We start from the raw sequence: 12,030 nt of genomic DNA, 5'->3' as shown, positions 1-12,030 counted from the left end.
CAACGCTACCAACTACCAGGTATGTGTAAATACACACATTATTTCCATATATTATCGGTGAAGGTAATAAAAGTTAATGTGAATGATACCTAATTTATACCTAAAATTGAATCCATGAAACCGGATAATATTTATTATACAATATTTATAATTGTGTAAATTAAGAGGTGCAATATTGTCTAATATTAATAAAAAATCTAAATGCTGAACTTTTATGGATTCTCAAGAATTTGCAGCAAAACACATTATGCATCTCTATTAAACGAGAGATCACATATTTGATATTACAGAGGAAATATTTATTTCCATGTGTATATTCTAAATTTACAATTAAATATTTTTATATCCTACAGTCCAAAAATGAAGAATATAAATCTATAATTTTTGGTGTCGCACCAACGATTTTGTTCTAAGAATATTCCATCGTCAAGTTCGAAGGTATACGAATATTAATTTATTATAAAAACAAGTTTGTTATGTAACTTTGTACAGTATATAGTATATATAGTATAAGAAAAATAATTTTAAAGCTATGTAGCAATTATTATAAATTACAGAAACAAATTGTATTTTTAATAAGAAGCAATGCCTATTTCAGCTTCCAGTTGAAGCTGGATCTTGAGTGCTTTAAATAATTTTATGTAAATTTATACAACCACATGATTGTTATCTTTTGAATTGCGCACTCAATTGGTTTTCCAGACTTACAATTAGAAATGTAACTAAAATTGTTTTTGCTAAATGTAAAATATATTAATAGTTTGAAATAAAATTTAAAAGTGTTATACACAATTTCATGTTAGCTTTAAAATATAAATACCACTGGTAATATCAATTATAAATATCACTCATTTGCAACTGTTGCTTTAAATAAAAATAAGCATTACAAGTGACAAATAATGCGAGTATACTGCCGAATTTAATATATATAATCTACATTTATTACAATTATTTTCATAAACATGAAAATGGTTATTTAAGGCAAGGATATCTTACTTCGTTACTGTGATTTCCTTCTTCTTGGACCATCGTGCGTCGCACATAATATAAAAACATCTTACCAAAAGCAAGATAGCACATATGTAAGCATGCTATAATGTATATAACTAGATGTTATAAAGAATAAATGAAGGACTAGGAATCTTAATGGATCCTGATGTACTTTGGTACTTCCTCTGTTTGATCCATTTGTGCCAAGAAATGATCCATGTTTATAAAAATGTTCCAATAGTACCTCTTTCTCTACCCATCTATCATATAACCATCTGGATAATTGTTCTGGTTCGCGAGGTACCTATCATCATAAAATATTACGTAACATATTGCTATACGTATTTGCGTTACATGTTCTACTTCATGTCAAGTCACTTACCACTGAACTAGGGAAAAGTCGATAAAATAATACCGTCTCACACGGAGGTCTTGAACCAGTTATAATAGTAGGCAAGTCAAGCGGCTTACCTTGAGGATACGCTATTGTTATATCAAGAATCCAACTAATTTCTGGATTAACTACCGCCAAACCTATAAATATATCATAAAATTATATGTAATATATTTTGCAATAATTATATCATTAAAATTTACATATACTATAGATATTTGTACATATATTGACATATATAATAAGATACATATGTTGAAAACCATGAAAGCCTCGAAAGCATTATCCAGTTATATGATATAATACATATATACTAATATATTAATAACATTAACATGCAATAATTTATAATACAAAATGTAATTTTATACTTGGTCGGCTATTCAAGTGTTGATCCTCTGCATTCCTATTTTCTGCTGGTCCAAGAGTATCAAAAATCATCTGCATAGCTCCTACTCTTGGTAAAGTCACATTTTCAAGAATAGGCAGATTATTCTTCTTAGCATATTTTTGTGACGTCTCTCTTCTTTTACACAAAAAGCCACCTTCCGGAAAAAGTACCATCCATTTTCTATCTCGTGGTATGTACGAATCTTTGAGATGTTTTTGTAATTGTTTCAAACTTTCTTCCCTTCTTTTACGTCCCTATAGTTATCTAATATATATTAACTGAAGATAACAGATAACCTGCATTTTTTGTTACTATACTGTCACTGTACTATTATATTACATTATAAAAAGCAAGTAAATAGTATAAATATATTCAATATATTCTGTAAATACAGGGAATTCCTCGGTCGCCATTTTTTTTAGATATTTTCGATGGGTTAACAATAAAATATTTCAAACAAAAGTTTATTGATTTTTAATGAAGAATTGTGAAAAAAAAATTTCAAAATAATTTATTTTTTAACCAAAAATTGAAGTGAAATTTAAAAAAAAAAATAGAATCATATATTTTCTTTTCTATATTGTTATAGTATATAAAAACAAATTTATCGATATAGTATTATGTAACATGTTAATTATTCGATCTTAATTTAATTAATATTTGCAATATAATTCACAATCTATTGTTGACATCTGAAATAGTGAGAAGCACTTAAACAAATATGACTGTAGGGAACATATATATAGTACAAACATAAAAATAGTAGTAGTCGAAATATGTAAATACACATAAAGTAGCGATTGATTCAAAAAATATCCTGCATACATTCTTAAGAAATAAATTTGCACTCACTGATATGATGAAAAAATCTTGATGTAATATAGAAACTATCCCAAAATTAGTAAATTTGAACACTCTATCCATTATCCACATTAAATTAGGTAGAACATTTGGTTTGGCGTTAAATGTTGTCATTAATATAGGAACATCACCAGTGCTCTGATGATTTGCTATAACTAGTGTTTTTTCACTTATAATTTTCTGTATGTCATCACCTTGTTCTATTACTGTAAAACAAAAAATTTATTATATTTTTTTTACAAACTTATTTTTTTCCAATTTACATTCTTTTATTAGTACTTACTGTCGTAACCTGCAGACCAAGTCCACATTGATACCATTGCCAATAACCAGTGGAAAAATAGGCCTTCGATTCGCCAGTATACTTGAGGTTGATATATTTTTACAGGAAATAATAACATCATCCATACTACATATGTAGGTATGCAATAGACATTGTTTACTATCACAAATGCCGTTCGTACAACACATTTCAGTAAAGTTACTATGTTGCTGATTATTCTATAAGATGTACATACTCTAAATAAAAGTAAATAAATTTATTCATAAGTCTTATTGATAATAGACTATTATTAATAGGATATTATATATGTTTTAAGATATACACAAGAAATTCCAAATATTTTCATGTAGATAAAAGTTTTCTATCTTTTGTCATAAAATAGAATATATTTTGTATTCAAATTTCTGCATTTAGTACTTTATTTTATCAAAAATATATAGAAATAACATACAATCCAAAGTGCCATTCTAAAATTTATCATAATGTAGTATATATAAAAATTATTTTATTAAACTTAAATAACATAAGAATTCTTGTCTAATTCCTGTAGTCTTATAAAAACTTCTGTTTATTTTTATAATAAATATTTTTTATTAAGTTGACCAACAGACATTATTTTTACATCAATACATTGGATGCACCTAATATTAGATTTTCAACTCACATATTAAAGATTAGGTTATAATTTATATTTTTTGTTTTCTTTAATTCAATTATAATTCATAAAATAAAAATATAATGTAAATAGTAAATTATTTAACAAGATATACAATAAATAAAATTTATATCAATTAGTATACTGTGATTAGATTAGTATATCATGATTAAAGTATTTTTATAAATGTAATGAATTTATTTTAAAAACATTCAAAAAATTATGAAAAATATTATCTGTTATTCTATATTGTATTTAAGCACTAGAAAAAAATATAGCGCTTTTTACATAAATAAAAAATTATTTCAATAAAAAGTAAATATGTATTCTAATATTAAAAAATAATAAAAGATCAGAATTTGATTTATAATATAATATAAAGCGCTTCATTGCAAAAAATGCACAGATTAGTTGTTCAGTAAACAAACAAAATTTTATTTATTTATAAAATAAACTTTTCTTAATGCTGTCAAAAATAATTTAATTTTTAATAGACTAAATAAACTATAAAAAGATTATTCAATAAAAATATAATCTTATTTGTCAAACTTTCATATAAATATATATATCTTATATATATATATATATATATGTATATATAAAAAGTATAAATATTAAATACATTTCCAAATCTTTAAATTTACTTTGCAGAGACTATACAACCAACACATTCTTAAATACATATGTTTTTGATAATAGTAAACATATATATTTTTAATCTATATTTCCTCTAAATTCTTAAATATAATTAATGAACTTTATGCTTTTATCATAACATATTATATTAAAATGTAACAAAAATGGCAAAACAAGGATATTAAAGATTACAAAAAAAAAGAGCAAAATGTTTAAAGTTCATATATTTGGATGTTATCTCTCTCATTCTCTCTCCCTCTCTCTTCAACATCTTCATATGTTCAAGTTTCATTCGATGTAAAATATAAGGTTAAATGCATTTTTTCCATATAGTACATGGGCTACCTTTTATATCACGATATTCACACGATGGAATTTATCTTGTGTATCATTTAGAAGTTGAAATTAATATAAAAAATATCACAATCATGCAAAAATCGTGAGATTTGCATAAATGAGCAGACGTTACCTGACAAAAGAAGAGGCGGCAGAGGTAGAGTCAGTCATTTTTGAGTGCCACCATCCGTTGCAAAAGATCGAAAGAATTTCATACACTTTTTCTTCACCATATCATTTTCTTATGTGCAATTTACATAACAAGGAATCATTATTCTGAAAGACATACGCGGATCAACGAATACGTTTGACCGTCAAGAATTACTTGGAATTACTGCAACGTCGACGTAAGCATATATCTGCAAGATTCAATACTCGCGCTCGATCTTCCGTTTCTCTATTATATAAACGTTTTATCGTGGACGCTTTTACTGTGGCGTGAGAAATGCGAGTGAATTGTCAATAATTTATGTATTCTTCCCGCCTCTACCGCCGATTAAATCTCAAATAGATCGTTTCTGTTGAAATATTTCGTTATTCATCGCTTTTGTTGTCCTGTTTGTGTTCTACCAGAGAGAAACCTGAGCTTGAGATCGGCCATTCGGCTTTTCTCCTGTGACGCTTCTAACTTCCCGTACGCTAGCGCACTAATGTCCGTTTTCGAGATACGAGAACTACGTATTATGTCTACTGTGTCACGCCGATAAAATCGTAGCACGTCAAAAGTGGACATAAGCAGAGAGAAACCCTGAGAGTGGACATCCTTTTTTCATGTATCAAATCTCGTAAGACAATGTCCACGTTTTGTGTCGTTCTTTTCCATACTATTACAGGTTAGACTGGAGACCCTATAATAGATGTGCGTGAAGTTAGCACCGCCATTTTGTTTAATCGGAAAAATAAACATTGTGCTGAGTTGTGCTCGTTTTGTGCCACGGTATAGCACAACTCAGCACAACCGTTAAATTCGCCGACACACCGATATTAAGGGTACTTTACTCTTGAGCGCGGCTCTTCGCCCAAGGCTTTTTTGTTCAAAATTCGGGTTTGTAGGGCTTCCATGTAATCGATACTGTATATTTGAGTCACATTATACCTCGTAGAGAAAAGAATTTACAATTGCATGCGTCCAATTTTTTACATCATTTCGCAAACATTTTTCGCCTATGAAACATAACGTTTAGCATTTCGAAAAAATGCTTTTATTACGTAGACTTTAATTACTGAATTACTGCAAAATGGGACTAGACACTCAACTATTTTTAATAACTGTCAGTACAGATTACGGATCGAGCGTAAAGCCCTGTGTCCACGGTGCTAGAACCCTGTCCGAATTTTCGAACCAAAAAATGTGTAACCAATGAACTTGTCGTTTTTCCGTAAAAACTACATGTTGATTGGCTACACATTCCTGGATCCAAGAACTCTGACAGAGTTCTAGTACTGTTGACACAGAACTTAATTAAGCGGATCGCCAATTACAGAATTGTTCTGTAAAGGACCCTGGCACACAAAAAAACTTAACGCAGTAAGACTTAGCAGTAAACGAATTGACCAATCACGTAAGGCCATAACTTAAGCAGTAGCAAATCCACAACGTTGATTTCCTTACTGCTTACGTCTTACTGCCTTAAGTTTTTTGTGTGCCTAGAGCTAAAGACCTGACTGTCTTCCGTGGCGGGAATATTTAAATAGAAATCGAAGATAATTGTTCAGTTTAGCCACATCCCCTTAAAATCAATGAAATTATTTTTTCTTTTCCTTCGCCTTGAACTAAATCTTATCCCGAATTGACTCTGCCGAACTACATTCGCATAAGATTTATGATTGTTTCATAAAAGATTTTCTTTATATATAGCAAGTAAATTATTTCTCAGATGGCCATAGGAACCTAAAAATAATTCTTTTTAAGTCTTAAAATTATATGAAATATATATAATAAAAAGATGCAGGATGGAAAAGATGAAAGAAAAAAGAGAAAATAAGGTTAATCAAGGTTTTTTCTGAAATAAATTTAGGGTTATAAAAAAAAAACATCGAATACATATATATATTTTTTTGCAATAATTCATATATATAAATATTCATCAAATGCCGCTACACGTACTTTGTACCTGTAAATAAATTTCGCCTGAAAGCATACTACTGAAAATATAGAACATATTTTTAATATTAAAGATGTTAAAAATGAAAGGCAGTTAACATTTATTTCCCAAATAAAAAAAATGTTACGAGAATTCATTTTTACTAAGAACTTTCTTCATAGTTTTTTCCAAAATCGGTAGTAACTCGCAATAAGAGTCTACACACTTGGTGGCACATTTTTCAAATTCTTCGCTATACCTATCCACTTCAGTTTGAGTCGGGTTCGGGCCCATTTTGTCTTTTATATTATCATTACATTCCATTATGCACCTTTGTAAGCGATTCTGGAAAATTTCGTATTTCATAAATTAAATAAAAGCAAACATACTTTTTTGAGAGATAAGATCTCAAATTGAGATATTTTGCCTTAAGTATCTTTTAGCATGAATATCTAACATTGTATATACATATATACAAGGTAGAAGAAGTTTCATCATCTTTCATCATCTCTCTAATAGAATGCCTGATTGAGCATCAAATTATTAAATTGCTTGTCAATTTAATTTGTGATGTTATGCTACTATTAGTTCAGTTGAGTTTTAAATCCGAAAATTTAATTTGCTACGCAATTCAAATAACTACATATGTGGTATAAAAATTCACATATAAATTATTTAAGCATTTAAGATTCAGCTTCGTTACAGGTTTTAGACTTTCATTTTATTGTAAATGGAACAAATTTTATTACCTGTACTCGTTCGAACTCTCCTTGAACATATTGTTGCGCTTTATTCAAAGAGGAACTACAATTCTCCACACAGGTATGTACTTTTTGTATGCTATATGATTCATTTTCACAACATTGTGCAGCGCATTTATGCATATCGCTCTAAAATCACAAATATAATTTGTAATGTGAATTCTATAATTCTGAATGTAAAAGTGAGATATCTGAATTGATAAAATGCCTAATATGTATATTTAATCAAAAATTGATCAGAATTTTATAAATTCACTGCAAATGCAGAAAATTTGTTTAAATTGTTTAAAGCAGTGAATTGTTTTTAAAACAGTAAATTTGTGTTTTTTAAACAGAGAATTTCGCAGTATTTTGTGGATGTGACAAATTTTCTAACTTGAATAATGTCAATTTTAACGTTTAATATTTCGGTTCGCGGAACCGAGCCAATGTTTTTTCTTATGAATTCTTTCATTTCGTGTAAAAATGAGTCTAATTTCAATAAAAGCGGAGATGAAGGAGGTATTCTAAATAATTACCTAGGTATTTCACATACACTAGGTTAAACAATAACCTAAAACTCAACAATAGTACCTGCATTTTCCGTAAATACATCTTGTCAATTTCTTCGACCATTTTCGTCATATGATCTTCTACTCGTTTTCTCTGTTCCTCCATTTTAATTTCAAATATTTGTTATATCTTGATTATATTAGTGATATACAAGTGTAATATACGAGTTTTATTACTACAGTAACAGGGCATGGCCGCATCCGCCGCGTGGTCGCATGTCGATTGTCGGCAAACCGGCATGGTACCCGATAATGGAAGCAGAAAGAAACTTGAGAGAGAGGGCATGAAGGCTTTTTCCTGTAACCGCAAAATGCTTCCGTGCACTATTGCCCTCTGAAGAAGTGAATATCAACTACATAACATTTTATGATGCTCTTGATGCAAATAAATCGTTGAAATCGCTAAAATAATTAAAATCCGCTCTTATCTTAAAACTATTTTTATTTTAAGACAAGTGAGTTTTTATTTAAGTCGCTAATACTGCCCTCTGAGTACCGTCTATAGACCTTACAAGTATGGACTAGCGATACGATCATATATGTCTGTACTTCCTTTCTAAAATTGTTCGAAAGTACGTTTTGTACATGCTTGACGTATTATATTATTGTTACGGCCATACGAAGTAAAATAACAGAAAATGTCGAAAAGTTATGTTTTCTACACTTTAATTTAAAATAAAATAATTTTTTACACATTGTTTTTTTTCTTTTGGATTCTTGCATTTGATTACACGTTACAGATAAAAACATTTAAATCAAAAAATTTAATGCCCATTTTCATCAGTGTATGTAAATTGATTTTAATCTCTATTCAACTTCTTTGTTTTTTTCTAGTTCTAAAAATTAAAAAAAGATGAACAGTAAATTAAACCGAGACTAAACTAATCTATCTAGTGAAAATGGGCATAAAATCGGTCAGAAAAATATTGGTCTGAATTAAATATCGAGTTTCGAATCAAAAATTTTATCCTGAAATTCAGGTATCCGAACATTTGGAACCCGTCCGACTCAATAATTACTCAATCAGAACCGATCCGTATTTTTGGGTACCGAATACCCGTACATCCCTAGTTCACAAAAGAGTTAAGCTACGATTACACAAAAATATTTTCTAAACTATGCTTTTTTCTCTACCTTAATATATTTTTATATGCATAATAAATGGAGGAATGACATATTATATAAAAGAAATTATATAATATAGTTCCATCAAAAATGAGAAGATAATTTCTTTTGAAAATGAGAAGAGATATCTTTTTGGTGCCTACATATAAAAAAAAATATGACCAAAATACATTCCTCTCATAACTGTTATTAACTTTTATTCGAAATATTTTTTCGTATCATTAATAATTTCGGAACAAATTTATATTGGTTAAAATGGAGTATCCTGTACATTGTGTGTATATATATATATATATATATATATATGTATATGCGTGTTCCTGTTTTATAGTATATGCATGTTTTCTACAGTTACGTTTATTTACGTTCGCCTCACTATTTTAAGTATTAACGCTAAATTCGTGAATTATGTTGTAAGTATTAATTACATTATCTCAGGATCGTATAATTAACTTGATATATAACATGCTATATTAAATTCATTTTTTATGTACTATAAGAATACAAGAAGAAAAATATATAGTTCCATTTAAAGAACATAACTGTTATTCGAAACATTTTGTTGTCAATATCTAAAAGAGAGGTATCTAAAAAATTATGATAATTCGAGAAATATCCCTGTATATTACATATATAGAGGATATTTCTCAAATTTGCCATAATTTTTAAACACTATATACATGGATCACAGCAAGTCTTGATGTTGATACTAATAATAATGTATTTAAACTCGTCTCTATAATTGAGTCTTATATTTAAAATTGACTTAAGTATATATAGTATTAAGTTGTTATGGATCAATCAAAGAGCTTTATTAGCATTACTTAAACTATCGATCATAAAATAAGAACAGTATATAAATATTGGTCTTAGAATATGTATATATATCAGGTTAGAAATGTGCACAATAATAGCTTGAGTTTACAGTCTTCCTGCCAGTAATCGGTGCAGATGACCTAACTGCTTACTTGTCTTGGAGTTACCATTTTAGAGAAACGTTGAAAACGAACGTGTCTGTATCGATGCCGAAAATATTTCCTTGAGCCCCGCGTAAGCAAAGCTTAACGTGACTCCCATGCAAATTTACTCGCGCGCATATGATGCACATTAACGTATATACGCGATTGTCGTTGTAACTATATTGTAGATATTTTTAAGTGTTGCATCAACGCCACGCAATGTTGCTACAGCGCGGAACAAAAGTGTTACGCAAGATGTTACATGCGTTTCCTTCTCGCTCTTTTGTGATGTGAATCAGAAGCGTATAATATATATATGTGATGCATAGTGTCTCTACACGCACAATGATGATTTCTCTATATTATTATTCGCTGCAACATGAAGGCCAAAATGAGAAAACATTCCCATAAGAGTTGTCATAATAGATTTACCCAGAATAAATTGCACTCGTATATAGCGCGCATACGTGATTCTATCAAATGTGTTCGATTAATACAATAAGGGCTTTTTGTGATTTAGATTTGGATTTGGTGAACAATAGGTTGTATACATATAGAATGTTTCAAAGCTATCATATTCTTACAATGATCTTTTGATTAATGTAACAAAACGGTCAGTGATCGAGCTTAATAAAGAAATTATAAATAATGTTATAATGTATGTATTACATAAATAATGGAATGAATCAACATTTCTGATTACGGATTTTTCTTTAGCACATTTAGCGATAAAGGTGAGATTTTTCTTATTAAGGCATTTATTTATAGTATTAACGGTAATACGAATGTATAATTAAAATGTTTAAAATTGTTGCAAAGGATGTAGATGATATTGTACATAGTGATAACTTCTATGTCGAGACCCTGTTTCAAATATAAAATTAATTCAGTATTTTAATAATTGATCATCGAATTTTCATTGTGAAGCAAAGCATAAGTTAACAATCGAAATTAATACTAATTTTTGTATTTTTTGATAAATTTTGTCAAATGTGACATCAATGGTGCGTTATAACTTATAGACTTTTGAGATTTAAACCTTAGGACACTACAGTAGCCTGATTTTGTAAAAAAAAAAATCGTTGAATAGTCAATAAATAATGACTGTCGTTAATAATATATGTATAATGTACTTGGCGTATGTACTTTTTTGTAATAACAATTTAGCAATAATGTTACAATTTATCATGACGGTAATAATAACGTTAGAGATTAGGAAAATTAAAAAATAACTTTGTATGATTACGCATACTTTACAAAATGATTAAAATTTAAAAACTAAAAATATTAATACAATATATATATCAAGTTTTCTGACTCTCACAATTTAAAAATCAATATATAAAAACCTATGTATTCATGTAATATACATTAGTATACAGGCAAATAAAGTCAATGAGTTGGTTATAGTTTAACAATATACATACAATACTAATTTGATTTCGAACAATTACGAACAATTCCGAGTTTACAAAATGGTTTATCTAACATTGACACAAAAGAAAAATTGGTAAACTTCCATTTTCGAGCTTATATACATTTTATGTTTAATATTAAAATATGTATAAATACATATAATAATAATAATAATAATAATAATATTAGAGAAAAACAAGACCAGGATCGGAATTTATAATGTGGAATCGTGGAGCACTCCACACTCAAAATTTAACTTAATGAGAAACTACACAAGAAATAAAAAAGATAAAAAATAAAATATGATGCAAAATTAATTAAATAACTTGCTCAACTTGATTACATATCCATAAGAATGCAGCGAAAGACATAAATAATAATTAACTTTGGAGCAACGAATTAATTCATAATCATGAATCGATGGAGAGCGTATTAAGTTTTGCAATTGCGAATGGCATTATGATTACAAGTAATAAGTAAAAACAGAAAAAAGGTCACACCCAACAAAAATATGCTACCGATAAGTGGGAAATTCTTTTTAGCATTTCCTTTAAACAAAAACTTTTACACAAATCCGGCGCGTATATT

At 28.5% G+C, this 12,030-nt stretch overlaps 2 protein-coding genes across 2 annotated transcripts; both read right to left on the bottom strand.

The window, feature by feature from the left end:
- Positions 1-916: 916 nt before the first annotated feature.
- Positions 917-4,881, bottom strand: LOC108773477 (acyl-CoA:lysophosphatidylglycerol acyltransferase 1). The gene is made up of 6 exons (XM_018539297.1): positions 4,680-4,881; positions 2,920-3,155; positions 2,628-2,842; positions 1,756-2,029; positions 1,373-1,524; positions 917-1,294 (listed from the first exon to the last, which is right to left on the bottom strand). Exons 1-6 carry the CDS (start codon positions 4,715-4,717, stop codon positions 1,058-1,060), a joined length of 1,152 nt encoding a protein of 383 aa, XP_018394799.1. The 5' UTR covers positions 4,718-4,881; the 3' UTR covers positions 917-1,057.
- A 1,764-nt stretch (positions 4,882-6,645) lies between these two features.
- On the bottom strand, positions 6,646-8,048 carry LOC108773481 (protein FAM136A). The gene is made up of 3 exons (XM_018539302.1): positions 7,965-8,048; positions 7,380-7,520; positions 6,646-6,975 (listed from the first exon to the last, which is right to left on the bottom strand). The coding sequence occupies exons 1-3, from the start codon at positions 8,046-8,048 to the stop codon at positions 6,775-6,777; spliced, it is 426 nt and encodes a 141-aa protein (XP_018394804.1). The 3' UTR covers positions 6,646-6,774.
- Between the last annotated feature and the right edge of the window lie 3,982 nt (positions 8,049-12,030).

The sequence above is a fragment of the Cyphomyrmex costatus genome, unplaced genomic scaffold (genome assembly GCF_001594065.2).
Source record: "Cyphomyrmex costatus isolate MS0001 unplaced genomic scaffold, Ccosl1.0 scaffold21, whole genome shotgun sequence".
Classification (NCBI taxonomy): Eukaryota; Metazoa; Arthropoda; class Insecta; order Hymenoptera; family Formicidae; genus Cyphomyrmex; species Cyphomyrmex costatus.
Note: the sequence above shows the minus strand (reverse complement) of the source record. Positions and strands in the feature narration are given on the sequence as shown.